Below are 23092 nucleotides of genomic sequence, written 5' to 3' on the forward strand. Positions count from 1 at the left end.
TGAATTTGCTCAGGGCTCCGTTTGTTTACAAAATACACATTACAGACCTTGAAATCCAACAGCAGGGGTCGCTATTATCCAAAGATTTATGAACATACAAATTAACATGCTTATCCTTTATCGATTTTCTCCATTGTGAGATATAAAAGTGTCTTATCGTAGCGTTTGTGTGTATATGCATCATAACGCCTGTGAAGTTACGATATACTTCAGTACGACAATATACGCAACATGCATCCAGCAGCACACACACGTTGCTGTCATAGGCAACTGACTGTAAAGTTTTTTGGTAAGTTATAACTTTCTGAACTGCGGAATTTGTAATGAAATTCGCTTTCATTTGTGCGGCTCTGGGCACCATGTTTGTTTCTGTGGAGACAGCGGTAAGCTCCTCCTACCCCTCCAAACGGACCATGCATCCAGATTCACTCCGTTTGGAGGGGTTTGTAGCCCTCCGCCTACCCCTCCACCTCACTCCAAAAAGAGAATTGAGACACCCATCTGTCTCTCGTGCCCACGCAAAACGGAGGGGAAGGGGGAAGGGCCAAGGGGTAGAATTGAGATTCAGCCTTATTTGCCAAATCTCAGCCAAATGGAGTGTGCAGCCATACCATATCAGTTGAGGTCTGGGTTAACAACAATCACCTCCAGTGCCCAGGGCCGGCCCAAAGCCTTTATGGGGCCTTAAGCAGAATTTCATTTGGGGGGCCCCCCTACCATCACCTCAGCACCAGATGCCTCATTATTCCATAGGCTACACTGTTATGTGTGTAACGTACCCACAATCATTAGCCTTATTTGTAATTATCTTACATCATACAGGTGTCATTCTTGTTTTTAACCTTAAAGGGGTAGCAAACTCATAAATATGTTTTAATTAACTTCTACATACAGAGTGATGTATAAGTATGGCTCATTAATTTAACTATTTGAAAGTAACAGCAGCAGGCAGGAGACTGCATTTATAGTAAACACGTTAAATAGTTTAATTTCTTTCAGATGTGCAATAGTGTGCAAAAATGTTCAATATCCAAATACAAAATAGAATCAAATGACATTCACATTATCTTACAGAAAAATAAAGTTGTAATCAAAATTAAGTACTTAAATAATAAATACAATACTTAAATAATCTCCAAAATGAACATAGAAATCCACAACGTAACAGCAATGTGTGTGCATAGCAATGCACAAACATTGCACTGGGGGCTATTGCTTTAACTTTGGCCTGCAAACCATTGAGAGCTGAGCTACTTTTCCCCACCTTTTGCACCAAATTAATCTGAGGAGTTGATCTGCCCTGCTGTTTAACGCTATTTTTCTTTGTAAGGAAGACTATCAAATGGCTTCGCCAAAATCCGGTCCACAACATTCAAATTGTCTGCCATTATGTGCAGCTTGCTACCTAGCTAGCTCGCTAGCTAGGACTGGCGCGAGGCTAGTGTGAAGTGTGTCCGCCTGTGAGTGCTTTGTGACGGTGGAGGAGCTCAGCAGCACCCGCTGCTCAGTAGGGACAGAAACTGCGATAGAAGTCAGAAAGAGTGATAGAAGTCAGTCTCCAAACACAAGCAGCTACAAAAAGCCCCCACCAGAAATAGAAGCTCGATTTGTCACTAGTCGTTTTTAATAAAGAAAATGCCGCTAAGAGGATTAGGAAAGTCTCCGGTTCAACTCAGAACAGAATGAAAATGCTCCCACGGATGTTTACACCAAAAAATCGCTGATTCGCTCATTTCGCTGTCAATCAAAAAGGGATTCAGCCTCAGACAGATCATCCAATCATCATGCAGAAGCTGAGCGTCCGGGCCAGCCGAGGCCAGCCCACTGCCCCATAGACCCCCAGACACGCTGAGCGTCCGATGGGCGGGACAAAGCCCAGCATTTATCCAATGACTCGTCTCGTTTCGCTGCATGCTTTGTGTCGCTATTGAAGTCTGTGGACGCTCAGCGTCCACAGTGTGAAGCTGCGGGTTTGAGTGAGAAGAAAGCCGCGTCGTTACCAGTGATAAGAAGCTGATTCTGAACAAAAGTTGAGCGCGTTGTAGCGCATATTTAGTCAATGATGTGTACACACAACAGTATATATTTGATCAGTTATTTTTTGACATTTTAGGGGAAGCTGAGCTTCCCTTGCAGTCTTAGAGCAATCGCCTCTGACTTTAAGACACCTAAAGCACTTTACTCTAAACGAACGGAGCATTCCACAAATAATGACAACAAAAATTGTAATATTGGACATGCAAACCTACCTTTGTCTTGTTTTTTTCTCGTCTTCCAACTTCTTTTTTCTTTTCTCCGCTCCAGAGGGATAATTTATTTTCTGAGACATGACTTGCACTCACTTCATTTCTCACGATTAGTCATCGACCACCTGACCCAAGCGGTGCATCTAAATTTGCCCAACAGTGGCAGCAGCCAACAGGAGGCATCAATTAACCTAGTATTGGTATTTTGTCAAAATGAAATTATTTTTTTCGGGTGTAATACAATTTCGTTTAAATTATTCAATATTATTTTAATTTCATGTATATATTTACTTTTTTATCACAATGTCTCGGTGCTCTCGGGGCCCCCTAGTGGCGTGGAGGCCCTAAGCGACCGCGTAGTTGGCGTATGCCTTGGGCCGGCTCTGCCAGTGCCATTGCCCAACATGGTGCTGGCGGAAATTGGACTACTGCTGGGCGAAAAAGAGGGGGAGAATGTGTCTAGAGAGCGTGGGAGAAGAGGGAAACTAGAAGGGTGGGAGTGAGAGTTGCAACTTGGAATGTTGACAGTATGACTGGTAAAGGGAGAGAACTGGCTGATATGATGGAGAGAAAAAAGGTAGACATATTGTGTGTGCAATAGACCAAGTGGAAGGGAAGTAAGGCCAGGAGCATAGGTGCTGGTGTCAAGTTGTTGTATCATGTTATGGATAGGAAGAGAAATGGTGTTGGCTCATTTTAAAGGAAGAGTATGTTAAAAGCGTGTTGGTGGTTAAGTGAGTGTCTGACAAATTAAAGGGGTGATGATGAATATCAGTGCATTTGCCCCACAGGTAGGTTGTGAGACAAAGGAGAAAGAAGATCTGGAGTGAATTAGATGAGGTGGTGCAGAGTATGTCCAAGCATGGAAGAGTGGTGATAGGAGCAGTCTTCAGTAGGCATGTTGGTGAAGGGAGCGGAGGTGATGAGGAAGTAATGGGTCAGTATGGTATCAAGGACAGGAATATGGAAATAGTGAGACAAGCTGTGTTTTATGGCTTAGAGACGGTGGCACTAAGAAAAAGACAGGAGGCAGAGCTGGAGGTGGCAGAGGTGAAGATGTTGTGATTCTCTTTGGGAGTGATGAGGATGGACATGATTAGGAATGACCATATCAGAGGGACAGCTCAGGTGGGACAGTTTGGAGACAAAGTCAGAGAGGTGAGCTTGAGATGGTTTGGACATGTGCAGAGGAGGGACCCGGGGTATGTAGGGAGAAGGATGCTGAGGATGGAGCCACCATGCAGGAGGAGAAGAGGGAGGCCAAAGAGTTGGTGTGACAGAGGAAGATACAGAGGACAGGGTGAGATGGAAATGACTGATGTGCTGTGGTGACCCCTAATGGCAGCAGCTGAAATATGAAGAAGAAATGTATTTGTCTGGGGACAACACTAGGGACAATTCTTTTTTTGGATGAATAAATTTCATTAGTCATGAGAACTGACATCAAAAAATGTCCGTTGCTGCCTTGAAAAATAAAATATTGCAGTTATCCAGGAAAAAAAATCCCTTCAAGTGTGTGTGTGTGTGTGTGTGTGTGTGTGTGTGTAAGACTAATTACAAATAAAATGTTCTCAGGTTGACAGGGCTATTCTTTGATTTTTTTTTTTTTTTTTTTATGCGTTTCCTGCCGTGTTTCAGTGCTGCAGCCACACTGCTGCTTCTCGCAGAGGCAGAGAGCAGACAAACCCCGGTGATATTCACTGGCCTCTAGGACTGGCTCTGAATCAAAGATCATCTAGAGGAAAGATGGAAATTATAGCTGAGAATGTGTAGTTTCAAGAAGTGGCTGAACACATTTCTCTGATATTTTATCGCTGATTTTTCAATAGAAATATGAAAAATTACACTTGTCAGTGAACCCGAGCAGGTTAAATTCAATTTTCTCCGAAGAGAAAAAAAATGACTTCACCATTACTCAAGTCATGTGTGGGACCATGTGTTTGTGTCACCCATCACCACTTCCACCACTTCAATGAACCATCTCAGGTCCCAGATAGGAACCAGGGAGGGTTTACTGGGCATCCCCTTGGGCTTCTCCAGCTGCCGGGGCCCTCAGCACTGAGACATCCATGTGCTGGTTCATGCTGAGAGAAATGTGGCATATGGCCAAAATCTCAGTTGACATACCCTCATGATGCAAGTGACACTATTCGGTTGCGTCCCACTAAGTAAGTGTTCCTTTGACACAAAGTTATTCCAGTGGTAAAAAAGATCCTCCAAAGAGACCAAGAACCAAAAACAGTTGTCAAAAACACAAGTGTCACAACTACACAATATGAGAGGAAGCACTAGTACCCTAAAGAATTATATCTTTGCTCTCCTGATTTAATGATTTAAGTATATAATCTTAGTCATGAAATGTCCTTGCAGACCACTTCTGTCTACTCTTTTGCCTCCTTTGAAACCTCTTTGGCCAAAGCTTGAGCCTGTGCAGAAACAGTGCCCTCTAAAGCTGGGCAGACACTGTACGATATTTTCAATCGTTGTACTCGGCTCCAGCTCAAACTGTGCGACAAAACCGCACAGTGTAAAAGTTCAGAGTGCACGATTTATGTTCTCACACTATACGGCCCAATGCTCTGATGCGATCTGACTGCTCACATTGTACGTTCAAAAACCACACGTCAGACTCATCCAGAAGCAAAATGTAAGCAGAAGCCTTTTTTTTTCTTTTTTCTTTATTTTCAAACTTTATTTACATTTCTTATTTTTACAAAAACTCTTGATGGGAGACATCAAAGTTAAAAAAAAATACAAGACTTTAAATGAGTTGAAGAATAATGGGGAAGAAAAGAAACAGAAGCAGCTCTCCCAAAGAGATGATCACTGTTTATGCTCTCTCCGGTGTTTGCACATGCACAGTGCGAGAGACACTTGTAGCGCTGCTTCAACAGCGTGGAACCCTCACGACAACCGACCAGAATATCAAACAGGTTTTATTGTCATCCAACCATACGATTGCCGATCGAGAGGTGGTCATGAGAGGTTAAACGCAGCTCATATACTACACAATGCAGGACGCGCAATTAAGCTGAAACACGATCCAAAAAATTCTCACGTGACTGAAAAATCTGCTGATAAAGGGCCAAAACTCGCACAGTGTAAGCCCAGCTTAATGGATCCATGCTAACACAAATGATATATGGAAGTACAACACTGATGGTTACATCATTTGAAACATACGTGTTGGGAAGGTGTCGTAGCACGGACCCACAACAGGGGGCGCAAATGAACGGACAATGAGTAAGCCAAAAGGTAACAATTTAATGTTGTGATAATACACAACTAAATGTACAGAAATTTGCACAGTCAATAAACACCAGGTGACGTGTGGGCAGGCTCGAAGATAGAAGACCCCTGACAAGAGAGAAGCCGCGTCCCACACGGCTTCCACCACCAACGGTCTGAAGAACACCAGAGCCGCCAAGTCCCGAGTCCCCAGGTGGCCTCTGTCTTCGGCTGTCGACCCTGGTACTGCTGGCAGAAAGCAGAGATATGATGTATGAGTGTGAGTCCGCACACTCAGTAATTCACAGTCCATACACAGTTAGGAGGGAGCTCCTCCACCTCCAATCACACACTCGTACAGCTCCTGGTTTAACCACTTATCTGGGTTGGGATGTGAGGCGAAGCCGTCGCTGTCACACCAAACGCCAATCCCTCAGACAAGGAAACGCTCCAGGAAAACGGCTGTAACAGAAGTTCAGGTTAAACACACAAAGTGTCTGTCAGCAGAGAAATTACCTTTTTAATGGTAGTCGATTTCTCGGCGAGGAGGTGGAGTTGCAGTCCGGCTTTTATGATGGTGATGATGATGAACGAGTGACAGCTGGTGCAGGGGATGAATGACAGCTGTCACTTCTTCTAGGTCTGGCACCCTCTCGTGCTTGGAGCCCGCACTCCAAGCAGGGCGCCCTCTGGTGGTGGTGGGCCAGCAGTACCTCCTCTTCAGTGGCCCACATAACAATACGTACAGATTTATACACGTACTAAGCGGAACATTACTGAGCCTTTTGTGTGATCACTAGGGCTGAAATGATTAGTTGAGTAACTCAAATAATTTGATTACAAAAACAAATGTTTGAGGCAAATTCTGTGCCTCGAAGCTCAGTTTAATGTTGTAGTACATATGCCAGGCCTGTGTGTGGTGTTGCATCATCCCCAGAAAAAAACAGAAGAAGAGTAGAGCATGTGCATTAGCCATGTAAGAGTAGCACCAAAGGCTACAGCTTTCCAGTGAGAAACACAGAGTAAAATAAAGGCTCTTAAGAGAAAGACGGTCAACTGAAATAGCTTAATGCGCACTTAGTGAAGCAGTGTGTTTGTCTGTTTTTAAAAAAACACACAGTTTCATCTGATGGCTGCTCCACTCTGTGTGGAGAGTGGCTATTCGCCTGACGGCCTGCTGCTGTCTCTCTCCCCTTAGACCGGGCGAGTCGCAGCTCCGTCCCTGGCCACACTGACAAACAGTCTCTGAAAGAAGATCCTCTTTGCAGAAGTCCGCTCTTTCTTCTGTGTTTTGCTCAGATTCACTCTGAGTGTTTCACTTTTTACTTTTCGCTTTGCACGCAATGCTTTACAAACACGATAACTTTTTATAAAAAATAAATAAATAATTAAAAATGGGTAAATTTTACAAGTTGGGGGGAAAAAACAGAAAGCCGCATTTCAGCAAAATGTCAAACCTTTGGCCTGACCATTCGGGCGAATAGACTTTTGTGCCTTATTCAGCCAACAATCGGGTGAATAGACTTTTGGACAATAGACTCAGCCCTCGACATGCACTTTAAGACAAGTTTTCATCGACAGAGGTGCAGAGCAGATTTATCAGTGTGGGTTTTGTGGAAAAGCTGCACTCCAGAGCCCAGTTTTTCACAGGCTGTGCTTACATTCACGTGCAACCTGACTGACTGAGGATTACACCGATCGCGTACGCTTACGGACTGGTGTCAGGAGAGTGCTGAGCTGAGCTCCTGACACTGGGAAAGATACAAAATTTGTAAAGATGTGAAAAATGAATAACTGGCCAGGAAAACAGAAAGGGATACTCTAAATTTGACAGTCTGCATGATGGCGCAGCAACATTGTGCCATTGCTTAGGAAGAGCCCTGGACTGTTGATGTTTAAAAATGCAAAAGTAATTTTTATCAGATTACTCACTCAATCACGAGAATAATCGATAGAATACTCAGTTACTAAAATAATTGATAGCTGCAGCCCTAGTGATCACCCACTCACTGTACCTATGACATTGGTGGTAATTAATTTCCCCAGTGTATCAGAGTAAAACAAACACAGTTTCATCTTTTACTGTGTGAAGCAACAATTTATACAAGCAAACAACACAAGCCCAACTAATTAGAATGAATCATCTTCAGCTTTTATTTCTTGTCTGCCCATCAATGCTTTAGAGGGGAGTACTTATAGTAGGTCAAAGTGGGCAGTTCTTTGGCTTGCAGCGCAGCATTCCTCTCGTGGGCGGTCGTGTGAGATCTATCTGAACATGGCTCTGTCTGGATGGGAACATGTCCCTTTAGCAGCCAGCTGGACTTTGGCACACTGGCACTTTGGTCATGTTTAGGTAAATGTTACATAAGCAAAACTTCACAAACTCTGCAGTAAGAGAAGCAATGGGAACTTTTTGCCCATGTATTTGTGTTCAGACGAAGGGTTCAGAGCTTGCTTTTGGGTTCACTGTTGGACGTTAACGTATGGTTGTAGGGGGTTGTGCTTGACGGCCTGAGTGCAATAAGGGCAGAAGAGTCAGTAGTGTTTTCTCCTTGACCAAGGGAAGGGATCAAAGGGCCTTGAGTTGCGCCTTCTCTTTGAAGAGATCCAATCTGGTGCTCTTTGCTAATGATCTGTGGACTAAGGAGGAAGAGTGGGAGGACTCCCTATGGGGTATTTGAAAGGGCAAGGGAGAGAGGGGTGAATTGCTCAGATAAGGCAAGAGGAAAAATACAGTGCTCCTAAATAATTCAAAGCTCACAGGCTGCATTTCAGAATATGATCAGTAGCAGGATCCATCGCCCATCCCCTCTGCTCATGTGGCTCCGTCCTTTTCATGTCTGAGCCTTGTCTGAATTCTAAGTAGATGGTGTTTTTTTTTCCACACTCCTCCCTCTCACGTCATCCCCTTTAACCCAGAGGAGAAGTGCCTTTGTTGTGTCAGCCCTTTCATGCCCATTGTCCCATTGAGCCTCCTGTTCTTGGCGGTCCTCAACATTTAGTTCCTGCAAATGCCTCAGTGCATATTTAATTTGAGAGTTCATCAAGGTTGTTTGCTTTATGCCTTAATATTTCTTTTGACATCACAGCATTTTATAGTTGTTGGCTCTACCCCCACATAGACTTTCACATTCCAGATTAAACAAAAAAAAAAACTCTTGTCTTCATTCCATGTTTGACTGGTTCCATCCTGAACCAAGTTACGTAGTCCAATGACAAGAGGAAACTGGTTCAATTTGTTTCATTCACATCTAGATGAATTTCAGGACACATTCTAGACAGATGACATCTAGTTTGCAGAATTCAGCAATAAAGATGCCAAATATTAACCCTCACTACAAATAGCAAACCCAACCCTAAACCCTTGGTCCTAACCCCAACCCAACCCGGCACCCGAACCATGACCCTTTTCTGAATCTGAACCCTAATTCACTTTAATCTTAATCCCTCGTTCTGAGGTGAACCCCATCCCTTTTGTCAACCACTGACCCTATATTAACCCTATTCCCTTCCCCCATCTCTTACACCGAGCCTGGCACCAATTCTTACCACAGCATTAATCCTGACCTTAACCCAGACCCTCACCTCAGATTTCTCTTTCACCTAACATGTTCTGAATCCTAACTTCTTTTTTCCAATCTAATTGATCCTATACTATGGTGGTAGAGAAATCTTATTACATGACCTAAATCCACAAATTTAAAATTTGAAACAATTAGATTAGATTAGATAGAACCTTACTGATCTTTTGGGAAGACTCCCTCAGGGAAATTGAGGTTCCAGCAGCATTGTATAGCAGCACACAGGGTAAAAACACAGAGAGTATCAAAAGTAAAAGTAAAAAAAGAAAAAACAGTTTGTAAATATAAATATAAATACCAGACATACTGATCAATACTGGTTTACCGGCTACTGCTGTTCCTCTCCTTCCCGTCCTCTGTCTTCCTGTTACTCCTCCTCCCTGAGTGAGGAGTTTTTAATCTCAAGTCTAATTTTAAAGATAGAACCCTCAGACATAATACCCTTTGTTCAACCCTTAACAAAATGAAGGATTTTATTTCCTCAATTAATAGGATTTTTGTGCAACGAAATGCATCCTTTTTCTCAAATATGTCTAATTATATACATTCTTGGAAATTGTTAGTAAATATTTTTAAAGATTCATCTAACTTGAATTTGTGTCTGGAATGACACGGTTCATATTTGTCATCCAACAGTCTCAGCAGACGTGCTGCAGAAGAGGAAAATAATTGTGTGCACAGATGTTCCCGTCTGCTTCACTTTATAGACTTAATCTTGGGAGCCAAAGGAAGATGCGGTCTTTTTACTTGACCTGCAGTCATAAAAGGATGTTAAAATGCTCTGCGCTCAAGGCCATGCTTGGTTACGTAGTTATTCTGCACAAGGTCTAAATCTTTGACTGCCTCAATCTGTACCATCATTTAGCTCTAACCCTTTCAGGATCCTTTAATTAAGATGTTTTTGCGCTAGGATCCTGATTGTGCATCTCATGACTCATGCTGCAAAGGTGAGAAGGAAAGATGAGAAGAACTGAACCATTTCAGGGTTTTTTTTCTGTGTGTGTGTGTGTGTGTGTGTGTGTGTGTGTGTGTGTGTGTGTGTGTGTGTGTGTGTGTGTGTGTGTGTGTGTGTGTGTGTGTGTGTGTGTGTGTGTGTGTGTGTGTGTGTGTGTGTGTGTTACAACTTTACTATATGTGGAATGTTGATATTTTTATTCCCTGAGCTTTTTCACAGGAAAGGTTACAAAAAAAATTCCACGTTGTGTTGTTAAAATCTGTCCTTTCCGGAACCACCCCATGCAGTGAAAACGAGGGCCGAGAGAGAGTCATAATGTTCACAAATGGATTCCTCTACATGTGCATAGAAGCTTAAGACACACACTGGTTTTTGAATTGATTCCACTTGTGGTACTCCAAGATCAAATATGCAAAAATGAAATGGCTTTAACTGAATATTTGTTTAACAGCACAAGTCTGAACTTTTTGCAACTTTAGACGTATGAATAATGACTAAGAACACACATTTGCATGAAAAATCCCCCAAAAAATGAAAGCTAGAAGATATTTTGAATCATTAGGTCTGTATTTCTGTCTTTTGCTTCCTGTCCACCACTTGCATGCTTTTCTTCTTTCTCTCTCTCTCCTTCTCTTTCTTTCTTTCTTTCTCTGTCTGTTCAGGTCCCCGCCGAGGCCCAGTCCTGGAAGTCTCCACTATTCAGATGAGGATGTCAGCACGAAGTATAATGACCTGATCCCAGCAGAGAGCAGCAGTCTGACTGAGAAACCCTCTGAGATATCTGATTCTCAGGTAAGAGGACGACCCCGCCTTACAGCACCATGTCTGGAATCAGCAATGAACTTCAATTAATAAAAGTCAAAATCTCAACTCTTTGAATTTCCCAAAGTGGCAGAGTTCTCGAGGACAAAGTGGGAACCTTTCCAGCTTTAAAACACTTTTCTCTCTTTGTCTATTTTTTTTGTGTCCTGCTAATATAGACAGGAGCTGTTTGTGTAGACAGATTCTTCTGCACACAATATCTCATTAACAAAACATGGTCAAAGCGTGGTAATTACACTGTAGCTCCCCCCCGGGGAGAGGATGAGTTGATTACTTTTTAGAGTTGTTTGATCTACATGTTTGCATAATAATGAAGTCTGACCCTTTGAAAAGAAATTAGTATGTTATGCTGACACAAATTAGAGGTCTAATTTGCATAAATTCTTGTCAAGAATGTTTCCCACATGGGGTGTGCAGCCAATACATTCTGAATGCTGGTGTCGCCAACGGAACGGTACCGCTAAAAATTGGTCCACCCTGCCTTCACTGCGCATGCGTCATTTCGGAGCTCAGCAGTGACGTTTCTGAGCGTCAGCAACGGCGCACCGATTATCGCCTCATTTCTGCTTAAAATGTTAAGCAGAAACAAAGCGAAAATCAATGAATTGCTACTGATGCTCCAAAATGATGGAGGTGCCACAGCAGCACATCAGACTCAGATGTGCTGCTGTGGCACTCTGATCGCTTCCCCCGTCTTTTATTATGAAATAATGCTGAATTTATGTGGAAATGATTTCTGTACAAAAGCTTCAGATATCTGTCACCAAGATAGCTGATGACTGGAGAGCAGTTAAGCAGAAACAAGGTGATAATCTGTGGATCGCGGCTGACTCTTAGAAATGACACATGGGCAGTAAAGGCAGGACGGACCGATTTTTATAGTGTAGCAGATAACTGAAACAATCGTGCAAATGGTGATACAAGCACCAAAGTTGGCACAAATACTCCTTAGACATTGCTCTTTTGAAAAAACTGACTGGCCACTTGAATTTTCAATAGGCGGCCAGGTAGGGGTCAGTTGAAGATTTACACAGGGGTCAAAATTAAAAGATGCTCAAATCATTTTGAAAACTACACCACATTATTTGTCTGATTGTAAAGGTTCCAAAAAGGCATAGTTTGGACTATCTATGACTTAATGATCAGGAGTTATGGGGTAAAAACAGCAAAAATGGTGACAAAGGTCAGTTTCAGTTTGCACAATGGTCAAAAGTTAAAGTTCCTTCAATTTTGGTAAAAGGTGATGCAAGTTATTAGTTGAGCTAATACGATTAGTAAATGGAATAGTTTTGATTGTGTTGAATGTTTGGTCTCCAAAGTAAAGGTCAAACAAGGTCAACGTCTATTGGTTTCTATAGCATGTGACATATGTTACCCTGTAACATGATAACTAAGCATGATACATGGTCCAAACTATTCCTTTTTAAAACCCTGTTAACTAATAATTTGCATCTTTTTTTTTTACCAAAATTTGAGCAACTTTAACTTTTGACCCCTGTACAAACTGAAACTGACCTTTGTCACCATTTTTGCTGTTTTTACCCCTTAACTCCAGATCATTCAGTCATAGATAGTCCAAACTATACCTTTTTGGAATCTTTATGATCAGACAAATAATGTGGTGTAGTTTTCAAAATAATTTGAGCATTTTTAATTTTGACCCCTGTGTAATTCTTCAATTGACCCCTACCTGGCCGCCTATTGAAAATTCAAGTGGCCAGTTGTTTTTTGTTTTTTTTGTTTTTTTCCAAGAGTAATGTCTAAGGAGTATTTGTGCCAACTTTGGTGCTTGTATCACCATTTGCACGATTTTGCTCTAAATATTCTCTTAGCTGCTGCACTATTAGGGGGACCATTCGATCAACAACACTGGCCCCGAATGGATTGGGCTGGGTTTACATCCACCAAGGATGTAATAAAATCATCAGCGTTTATTAATTTATTTATCTGTCTTCTAGCAGGATTAAGTCAAAACTACTGGATTGATTTTGACAAAGGTTTCACCAGAGATAGATATTTGGCCACAGAAGACTCCATTAAATTTTGGGGATGATCCAGATCTGGATTGTAGGCTTTGAATGATTACATCCAAAAAAAAAAAAAAAACCAAACAAAAAAAACACTACTTCAAAACTACTACATGGATTTTGACAAAATTTTCCACAACAGATAGATATTAGTGCATGAAAGACTCCACTGAATTTTGGAGGTGATCCAGATCTGGATTCTGGATCAGGATTTCACTTTATACAGGCTTTGAAGGATTACGTCAAAAATACTTGATGGATTCTCACCAAATTTGCACTACAGATAGATATTAGGGCAGGAAGACTCCACTGAATTTTGGAGCTGTTTGTTGTTTTGGCTTTTTTAAGATGAAAACCTAGTTTAAATATAATTTCAGTGCATACCAATTTTATGGTTTATGTTTTCTCGTGTGTATGTGCAGAGTACTTGTATGTATTTTTTTTATCTCTGTAAAGAAAAAAAGAAATCCTCCATGACTCAGTGTACGACAAGTGGTACTCACACCACAGTTTGAGTACTGTGGTACTAGGCAATAATCCCCATGAGCATGAAGATAGCCAGTGCTATAACAGTCAGACAAAACTCAAGTAACTGACCTATGGCTGACCTTGCCAGGGCAATTCTGGAATGCACCGAGGTGTGTACCACATTTAGTCCAAATCAGGTTGAAAGTTATATTCTTTAAATTAAATTACTTCTTTAAAGGCAATTTTGGGCTCAATCATCGACATACAGTGCATCCGTAAAGTATTCACAGTGCTTCACTTTTTCCACATTTTATGTTACAGCCTTATTACAAAATGGAGGCATCATATTCAAGAACACCTGAGGCTGTAATTGCTGCCAAAGGTGCATCGACACAGTACTGCACCAAGGGTGTGAATACTTATGTACACGTGATTTCTTAGGTTTTTATTTTTAATAAATTTGCAAAAATAAAAAATTAAAAAAATCACATTGTCATTATGGGGTACTGTGTGTAGAATTTTGAGGGAAAAAGTTAATTTAATCTATTTTGGACTAATGCTGTAACATAACAAAATGTGGAAAAAGTGAAGTGCTGTGAATAAATTCCAGATCCACTCTACTGAGTTTGGTAGAACTCAGGAAAATAACCTGGAAAGAGTAGGTCAACAGACAGAGAGGCAGAAATGACCTTGGCCCCATTGGTTGACCTTTGGCAAATGTGTGCTACATTTGGTCTAATTCAGGGTGAAAAACTAAAATGTTGACCTTGGACATGAATTATCTTGATGCAATGAATAACCATTTGCAATTTTGATCTTGCAATAGTGGACATCTAAACGAATAACCATAATTTTGACCTTCAATCCCAATGACCTTGACCTTTGTCAAAACAAAACACTTTAAGGGCAGTTTTGGGCTTCATGGTCATCTACATATGATGGTTCTGGGAGGAGCAGGGAAGCAAACAGAGACATTAGCCAAATATTTGACCTTTTCCCTATGACCTTGATGTATTGTATTCACATTGATATGATGACATCTATGGATACGCTCATAATAGGTGGTAATGCAGCTGCCTCTTCACATGAGCCACAAAGCCTCTTTATAAGTTCTGTTCATTTCATCTGTCAAAAGTGTAAAAACATGTTGCTGTGTAATAATGAAATAGACGCTCCGAAACTGACAGTTTGTCGAACAACTTGTCTCAAGTGGATCACCTCAGATTTAAATATCCTGTGTTAACAGACTCCAGTCACAGCTGACATCTGAGCTTCTGTTCTGATTCCCCCCATGGGAAAGAAGTGTGGGACCAATTCTCATGCCTTGAACGTCTTCACAACTAATTAATTTTCCCGAAACAGGAAATGTCATGTTAATCTGAGCTGCTGGGCTGCAGATCCGAGCAGCTTTGTGTGTATGTGGATCGGGGAGGTCCAGTGAGGGTTTAGGAGGCGGAGGAGGAGGAGCGGCGGATAAAAAACGAGAGAAGTTGAATATAGCCGATCATGAACATCTGTCTTCCCACACTTGCGCCGGATGTCCGCGGCCAAATTATTTGGTACCTGCACAAGCCAAAACATTGTTGAGCTCGGTTTGAACAAACACAGCTCTCCTGGGAGACACAAACTGCTGTTATTCTTTTTCTTTGCATTGCCTCCCACTGTTAACCTGCCACTTGTGCAAATAAATTGTGCTTCAGCATCTGCTGGGCTGTAGTATCTCAAGAGCAGGCACGCAGAAAGCACCAAAACTGTGTGGTAGTTTTTGTGAAGCAGCAGGCTTTGCTCACATAAAGCATTTCTGTTTTACAAGAGCGAGAGCTTATTATGAGCACATGGACAATTGTGAAACCCTTAAACTATGTCTCTGTCCACTTCTAGGACACACTTGTGTACACTTATCATATCTGTGCACCACAGAGGTACGGGTGAGCGTCTACTTCTGAAGGTTTTACCCTGTAGAAAAGCACCAGTGTCAATAGATTTGCAGCAATAGATTTGTGTTAGTTTTTTAGTGTTTTGTAGTTTGTGTAGCTCAGTTGTCTTAGACTTGTATTACCCGGAGCACTGGTTAGAGTCTGTCCTCTGAATGAAGCACTTGAACAATCACAAGAAAAACTAGTGTATTCAGACCGCACATACCAACGTCAAAGCCCAAAAAGTCTCAGTTTGTCCTTAAAGGGGCAGTTCATCTGCTGAATGAGGGAATAAAGTGAGCGTCCATGTATGGGCAATGGATTTGGCATCAAAAATCTACCACCTAGGGCTTTGAGAACAGGCACATTGATTCCCCTGTAAGTTAGTCCCCCTGTGCATTATGCAGACTTGCATAACATGTTAACGTGCAGTGTTTAAGTAGAGTGGGAGCTATCAGATGGGCAGAAACAGGAAAAGCACTGGAGAATTGTAGCCCTGCTTCTTGAACCACGTACATAATGATACCTGCCAACAAAAGTTACATTTTCAACAGTATGCGCTTGTCACAGTAACTATGATGAACCAAAAACTGTCTATACACTATCTATTTACACTGTCTATACAGGGGGAGGTGATGGTCTAGTGGTTAAGGTGTTGGGCTTGAGTCCAGAAGATCATGGGTTCAAATCCCCGCCTGACTGGAAAATCACTCAGGGCCCTTGGGTAAGGCCTTTAATCCCCTATTGCTCCCAGTGTGTAGTGAGTGCCTTGTATGGCAGCACCCTAACATCGGGGTGAATGTGAGGCATAATTGTAAAGCGCTTTGAGCGTCTGATGCAGATGGAAAAGCGCTATATAAATGCAGTCCATTTACCATTTACCATTTATATACACCAATATATTATAGTGCAGCAGATAAGAGAATATTTAGAGAATAATCCTGCAAATGGTGAATCAAATTTAGCACAAATAATCCATAGACATGAACTCTTTTGGAAAAAAACTGATTGGCCACTTGAATTTTCAATAAGAAGCCAGCTAGGGATCAATTGAAGAATTATACAGGGGTCAAACTAAAAAGATGCTCCAATCATATTGAAAGCTATACCACATTATTTGCCTGATCATAAAGATTCCAAAAAGGTACAGTTTGGACTATCTGTGACTGAATGTTTTGGAGTTATGGGGTAAGAATGGTGACAAAGGTCAATTTCAGTTTGTACAGGGGTCGAAAGTTAAAGTTGCTCTAGTTTTGATTTTAAAAAAAGTGATGCAAATTATTGGTTAATAAGCTTTTAAAAAGAAAGAGTTTGGATGATGTAGCATGCTTAGTTATCATGTTACGGAGTGACATATCTCACATGTCATAGAATCCAATGGGTGTTGACCTTGTTTGACCTTTACTTTGGAGACCAAGCACTCAACACAATCAAAACTATATTCCAGTTTTTACCCTGTAACTCCATCATATTCAGTCACAGATAGTCCAAACTTATACCTTTTTGGAATCTTTATGACCAGACAAATAATGTGTTGTAGTTGGAGCATTTTTAAATTTTGACCCCTGTATATTTCTTCAGTTGACCCCTTCTTGGCCACCTATTCAAAATTCAAGTGGCCAGTCAGTTTTTTAAAAGAATGATGTCTACAGTGTATTTGTGCCGAATTTGATGCTTGTGTCACCGTTTGAAGGATTCTTTCAGTTATCTGCTGCACTATTATTTATGTGTGCTGTATTGATGAATTGCTAAAGCCCACACTGGCCATCAGCCTGGTACTTAACCCAGATACAGTCATGTGAAGCGAATGAGAGTCTATAACTTCCCCTAGACGGGACACTTGTCCTTTGCAGGTTGCTTCCCCAGCTAAGGCAAGCACCCATTTACACCTGGGTGGACTGGGATAATGCAGATGAAATGTTTTATCCAAGGACATGGACAGGCCGAAGCACATATACAAATATTGGTACTCCAACCCCTATTGTAGAGCAGGTAGTTCAATGGGATAAAAAGTTGGGCTCCCAATTTGTTTGATTCCTGGTCACACTGTGATGGGTCGCATTAGCCGTGTGAGGTGTCATACCATTCCAAAGGTTACTCTGATCTTGAAGTTTCAGGGATGAAAAAACGTGAAAGGCAGAGCGCCATCTCTCTTCTGTTTGCGTGCCTGCTCAAATGTAAATGGGCAATTCTACGGTAACGGAATTACAATCTGAGCTAATCTGTCGTGGTTAGATGCCATATGTCCAGATTTAGCTGCTGTTGTAATTCCGTTACCATAGAATTGCCCAAATATAAGAATGGAAAATTTGAACTATACGTAAATACAAGCTCAACTTTTGCCACAAACTCTGGCAATGCAACAGGCAGCTTACGGCTTATTGTTTTTATCACATTTACAAAGATTTATTGCAGGGATTTGATCGAGAAGACAACAATTTGTCATGTTTTGTCACTGAGGACAAACATAATCCTGCAGGTATTATGTAATAATGCATCATCAGGCATGTTATGGACAATTAGTTGCTTTCCTATGGGTATTATATGGTCATTGGTCCCAAATCCAAACCTGCTCTGACTCAAATTCTTTCAGTGTTTGAGTTGCAGGATTTACAAACACAATGTCTGATTCATAAATTACCTCCCAATGGTAACAAAGTCACATGATTTGCAACATTTGGGTAGCACAGTGGTTTTGTGGTTAACACTGTTACGTCACGGCAAGAAGGTCATGGGTTCCAATTAGGGTTGCCAACCGTCCCTTGAAAAACAGAATCGTCCCTTATTTGGAAATAAAAGTGTGCATTCCGTATTGACCTGAAACTGGACGCAGTTTGTCCCGTATTTCTGTGAGAATCAAAAAGTCTGTAAAATGTCAATGGAATTGACTGGCGCTTTATATGGAAACTTACGGTAAATTTGATCCCAGCCTCTCTCCTGCTTTTCACCAATGAGCTGACAGACACGAGTTGACAATACAGAATCACTTTTATCTCATTGGTCGAGGGACATCTGCTCGCAAGAAGATACCGAGGTCATGAGTCGACGACGGTCGCTGGACGACAATAACAAATCAGCATGGCTGATATCGATACAGACACCGACACTGGCACTGCAGATAAGCCTAAGGACAGCAATGTCTGTAACGTCGTTACTACTACTCCTAAAAAAAACAAAAAAACAAAAAAGAATGCAAAAATACAGGGGAGAATGAGAAAAGGGAAATGGCTGGGTGGAAAAGGTGCGCGACAACAGTATTGTTTACTTTTCAGACTTTATTTTTTGCACTTTTTATTACACTAAATGTGTAAATGTGCACTGTTACATTGTTTTGGATGATGCAAATTTTCTATTGTTTTTTTTTTGTTAATTTATACAATTTTAAGTTAAGCAATAGCACTACAGAGATTTATTTTTAAAGAAGACAGAATGCTCATTGAAATTGTGAGTGAAAATTTATTTTGCACTAAAAATAAATTGCTAAATAATAATTTGTTTTCCATGTGTTCATATCAGAACAAATGCATGTATGCATCTACCTAAATTCAGGGTCAAGTCAACAGTCAAATGGTTAAAAATCGTTTCACACAGACGCTGGGAAGGGTGAAGGCAATGGTCAGTCGGCCGGTCGGCCCTGGTGGTGAGGTGTCCCTTATTTATTTTTCAGAGAGTTGGCAACCCTAGTTCCAATCCCACCTGTGATCTTTCTGTGTGGAGTTTGCAGGTTGTCACAATGTTTACGTGGGTTTCCTCCAGGCGCTCTGGATTCCTCCCACATTTAAAAGACATGCAGGTCAGGTGAATTGGAAATTTAATAATTGTCCAGGTCTGCCTTGGAAAAGAGATCTTGATCTCAATGGGACTAACCTGGTTAAATAAAAATAAAACATTACTGCGAAAGGGCTACGTTATTCCCCATATCTCCAGCTGATGGAGCAACATGTTCTTCAGGTACAGAACATAACTAATATTAGGAAAGCATAAACAGGTTTCTTAGCTGAGGATAGGGAAGTGTGGCATGAGTTGCTTGGTCAACTGCCACTGTGAAGCGGATAAGTGGTAGAAAATGAATGAATGAAGTTTCAAGAAAAGCTGGAAGACTCTTAAGTTGCCAAGGCAAAGGAGACGATATTGGGTTATTTGGTCACGTGACTTTTAGTCAGGATTCGGACATTTTGCTGATTGAATGAGACACGCCGCTCTCTGATTGGCTGCAGCCTTTGTTTACAACGTTTCAAACCTCCAAATGTTTTTAGTTGCTGTGCGAATTCCAGACACACAAAGCAAATACCTGGTTTCCATATTGGTTTGACAGGGGTGAGATAAACTCCCACCCCGACATTTGCGACATTTTGAAACTAGTTTGTCTCACTTTTCAAGTCTTTTGGTTTGTTTTTCGCATTTTCTGCGGTTACGCCACAGCCAATCACAGAGCGTGGCGTGATAGCCAATAGCAGCCGACGTATCAGATGGCCCAATCACACCTCAACTGTTATTTCCTCTACCTTCAGAACCCTGTGTGTGTAGTAACCCATTAGCAGTGGTTGGCACAGTTCAGCTAATTGGCTAACAGCTAATTAGCATAGCTATGATTTTGTTGGGGCATTAGCTTTTCAGCTAAGCTTGACAACTATAAGCAGAACAGTTAGCTTCCACTAAATTTAATTCTGCTAACTTTAAGTCAGCTAACATTTTTTTAAATAATGTTCAACTGTGAAAAACATTTGCAAACCCTAAAATCATACATGTTTGTTCTTGTTGGAGCTTATACACTAATCCAATACGCAAATAAACTTTACTAAACGGAAATGACTGTTGAATTTAATACACCATATTTAAACTGCAGAACTTTGGATCTGTCTTTCAGGCATTTTGCTAAATTCATATAATAAAAGTTAGCAGTTTGTGGTGAGTGGTAGCCTCAGCTAAATGCTTTTGCAGATTATCTGTTTAGCATTAACATGTTTAACTTTGAAGTTAGAAGATTAGCGTTATCTAAGATAACGCTGTTCCCACCACTGCCCGTTAGAGTGGGCGGTAGTTGACTTACCTCTCTCTCTAGTCTAGTCAAAAGATTTGTATTCTAACGCTCGTTTTCTGTCTGAACCGGCTCACAGGGCAGCGACAGCGAATATGAGATGGATCAAAGCAGGCAAAAGACCCACTCCTTCGTCAACCACTATATCAGCGACCCCACCTACTACAACTCCTGGCGACGGCAGCAGAAGGGCGTCTCCCGTCCGCCAGCCTATGGCTTCTCCCAGCCTGAGCCGCTGGTGGAACAGGAGTCGCGACCGCACCCTCCGCCCGTGCCCCCTCTGCCACCTCTCCTTCCGCAGAGCGCCGCAACCCCACAGCCCCAGTGCCAGGGCACTCTGTTCAGGTCAAAGGGAAGCCGGACTCCCACCCCCTCCTTGCTGTCCTCCGAGCCCCCCAGCCAGCACAGCGCCCTCTACCGGCCCCCCAGCAGCCTGGGCTGTGCCGCTCAGGGACCTACCGCGGGCTTCTCCTCTTTTGTTTGATGCACAACTCTCCTTCCAATAACAGCGGGACCCTGAGGACGAGTCATTAAATTTTTGTGGGTTTATTTGTATTTTGTTGTTTAGGTTATTTCTGTCTCACTGACAGCTGTTGCCCAGTATTCAGCAGATTAGCGCTTTCTCCTCTGTGAAGAATGTGTACATAGGTATGGCTGTTTGTGTGTGTGTGTGCGTGGTTGATTAATCCATGTGGTATGTATTTTATGAAAAAAAGACAATCATTTGAAAGTTTTTATGCGTTGCTCACATCGATTTACTTCAAGATGCAATGGAACCTGTGCATCAGAAAAAATAAATCTTTTAAAAGCACTATTATTGTTTCATATGAGAGCTTTATGAAAGAAGAAGAATGTAGACTTTGGCCCATTTGATGTGCTGAGACAGGACAATGGTTAAAGTGACTCCAGTGGACCGATGAGACATTTGAGTAGCAGACCAGCTGTTGGTGGAAGACAGACTTGGACTTGGAGAAAGACACTGGGGTCAGTGTAGGTCGACAGAGTGATTGCTGCCTTTGAATTCTCACTCTGCCTAATCATTGTTGGAACTGCATTATGTGTTTACTATGTACTTGTCCCATATTGTTCATCAGATATTTATATCAATCAGCTCAAAGCTCTACATCTTCAGAACTCCACCAGTGACAATGTTATGAATCACATTAAAGCATTGTAGCACCTTTGTAGTAGTCTAGAGAATGTGTTGATGTTTTGGTAAATGGACTGCATTTATATAGCATCAGAAGCTCAAAGCGCTTTACAATGATGCCTCACATGCACCCATTCACACAGACACACTCACACGGCGATGTCATGGTTCCAAGGGCCCAAGGACCCTTAGTGATTTTTCAGTCTGGCTGGGTTTTGAGCTGACAATCCTCTGGTCCGAAGCCAAACACTTAACCACCTTACCATCACCTCCCCTGGTCTGTTGTCAACAGACGCACAACAAGTTCAGACTTGGAGCCCCCCCCCCCCCCAAACATTTTTCATTGTACTCTTGACAATAAATAAATAAATAAATAAACAACTAAAATGTTTAGTTTTACTATAATTCTGGACTAAGTTTAATTTATCAGCCATTAAAAAATGCTTACTTTAACTTTTCTGCATAACTAAAGTGGGATGTGAAGTACAAATATCTTTTTTTTAATGTAATGTGTAAGCTCAGCGTTACGGGGTCTGTTTGGGGTTCTAGCTTTAAAATCAGGTTAGCTAGCACGATGGAAGCCATAAATATGAAAATGATTACGACTCTTGTGGTTTGTAATCTTAACAAACATGTAGGTTGTGATATTAATTTTGGTTAAAGGGAATGAAAAGGTGAAAATGTGCAAAAGAAAATACAAATTCAACACACATTAAGCAGTGTAACTAAACTGGGGGGATTGGGATGAGAAAATAGCCATTTAAAAACCCTCCAGAATGCATCCCTGGACATCAAAAGCCAAAAACTTTATGTGGGATTTGAGCAGCCCCCAGACCTTTGCTGACAAAGGTCCACTTTAGCCAAAAAAAAAGCCGCCTCCCTCCCCCCAAAATTTCAAACCCTGTCTACAGGCCAGAGATTTTAATTGGTGTTGAATTAAGTAAAAGCTCTAGAAAAGCTATCTGCTTAAAATATCTTTAAATATTTAATATGTTTAAGTATTTCAATAATCTGTAGTTTAAAGTCTTTCGATAAGAGCAGAAATGGTTAATGAGTGAAATATGATCATGTTCATCAGGAGAACAATTTGCTGTTTTCTTAGCTGTCTCCACCTTGTTTTAACTTAAATCGTAGGGTTGAATCGCAAAAGGGTTTCTATAAAAAGGAAAATGGTGAACCGCTTACGATTTGGCTGTGAAAAAAATTTCAGTCAGAAGGATATTTTTTTCTTGAATCCCTGTTTAAAGTCATCTCCCTTCACCACCTCTACTCACTGTAACCATATTTATACAAAAGCACTCTGTCTTGCTCTGAGGGACTTTCATTCATCTTCTCTCCAGAGCATACCTCCATTCTGCAGTCATGTCTCAACCTTTTCCTTACGTCACAGATCACAGCAGTCCATGGAGACTCCTGTGTGATCTAGTCTGTCATCCTGACCACAAAAACTAACAACAAAAAAAGGCTTAGAGCAAATCCTTGAAGCAATCCCACCTCCACTATGAACTTATGTTATCACTGCCCATCTCAGCAGTCATTGGGCGGGCGTGAGGCAGGGTACACCCAGGACTGGACGCCAGTCTGTCGCAGGGCAACATATCAACAAAAAAAACACATTCGCACCCACAGAAAAAATGTTAGTGTCCAATTCACCAACCTGC

The 23092-nt window shown here is 41.6% G+C and overlaps 1 protein-coding gene across 3 annotated transcripts in view; it reads left to right on the forward strand.

Annotated features, from left to right (window-relative positions):
- The window catches only part of LOC117528687 (protein sidekick-2-like), a 562122-nt gene extending 540657 nt beyond the window's left edge, over positions 1 to 21465 (forward strand). For all 3 annotated transcript variants that reach the window (XM_034191315.1, XM_034191316.1, XM_034191317.1), the window contains 2 exons: positions 10673 to 10802; positions 20361 to 21465. In XM_034191315.1, coding sequence (XP_034047206.1) covers positions 10673 to 10802; positions 20361 to 20765 — 535 coding nt within the window. In that variant the 3' untranslated portion in view covers positions 20766 to 21465. The remainder of the gene's footprint in view (positions 1 to 10672; positions 10803 to 20360) is intronic.
- Positions 21466 to 23092: the final 1627 nt, after the last annotated feature.

This window comes from Thalassophryne amazonica, chromosome 16 (assembly GCF_902500255.1).
Source record: "Thalassophryne amazonica chromosome 16, fThaAma1.1, whole genome shotgun sequence".
In the NCBI taxonomy this organism is placed as follows: domain Eukaryota; kingdom Metazoa; phylum Chordata; class Actinopteri; order Batrachoidiformes; family Batrachoididae; genus Thalassophryne; species Thalassophryne amazonica.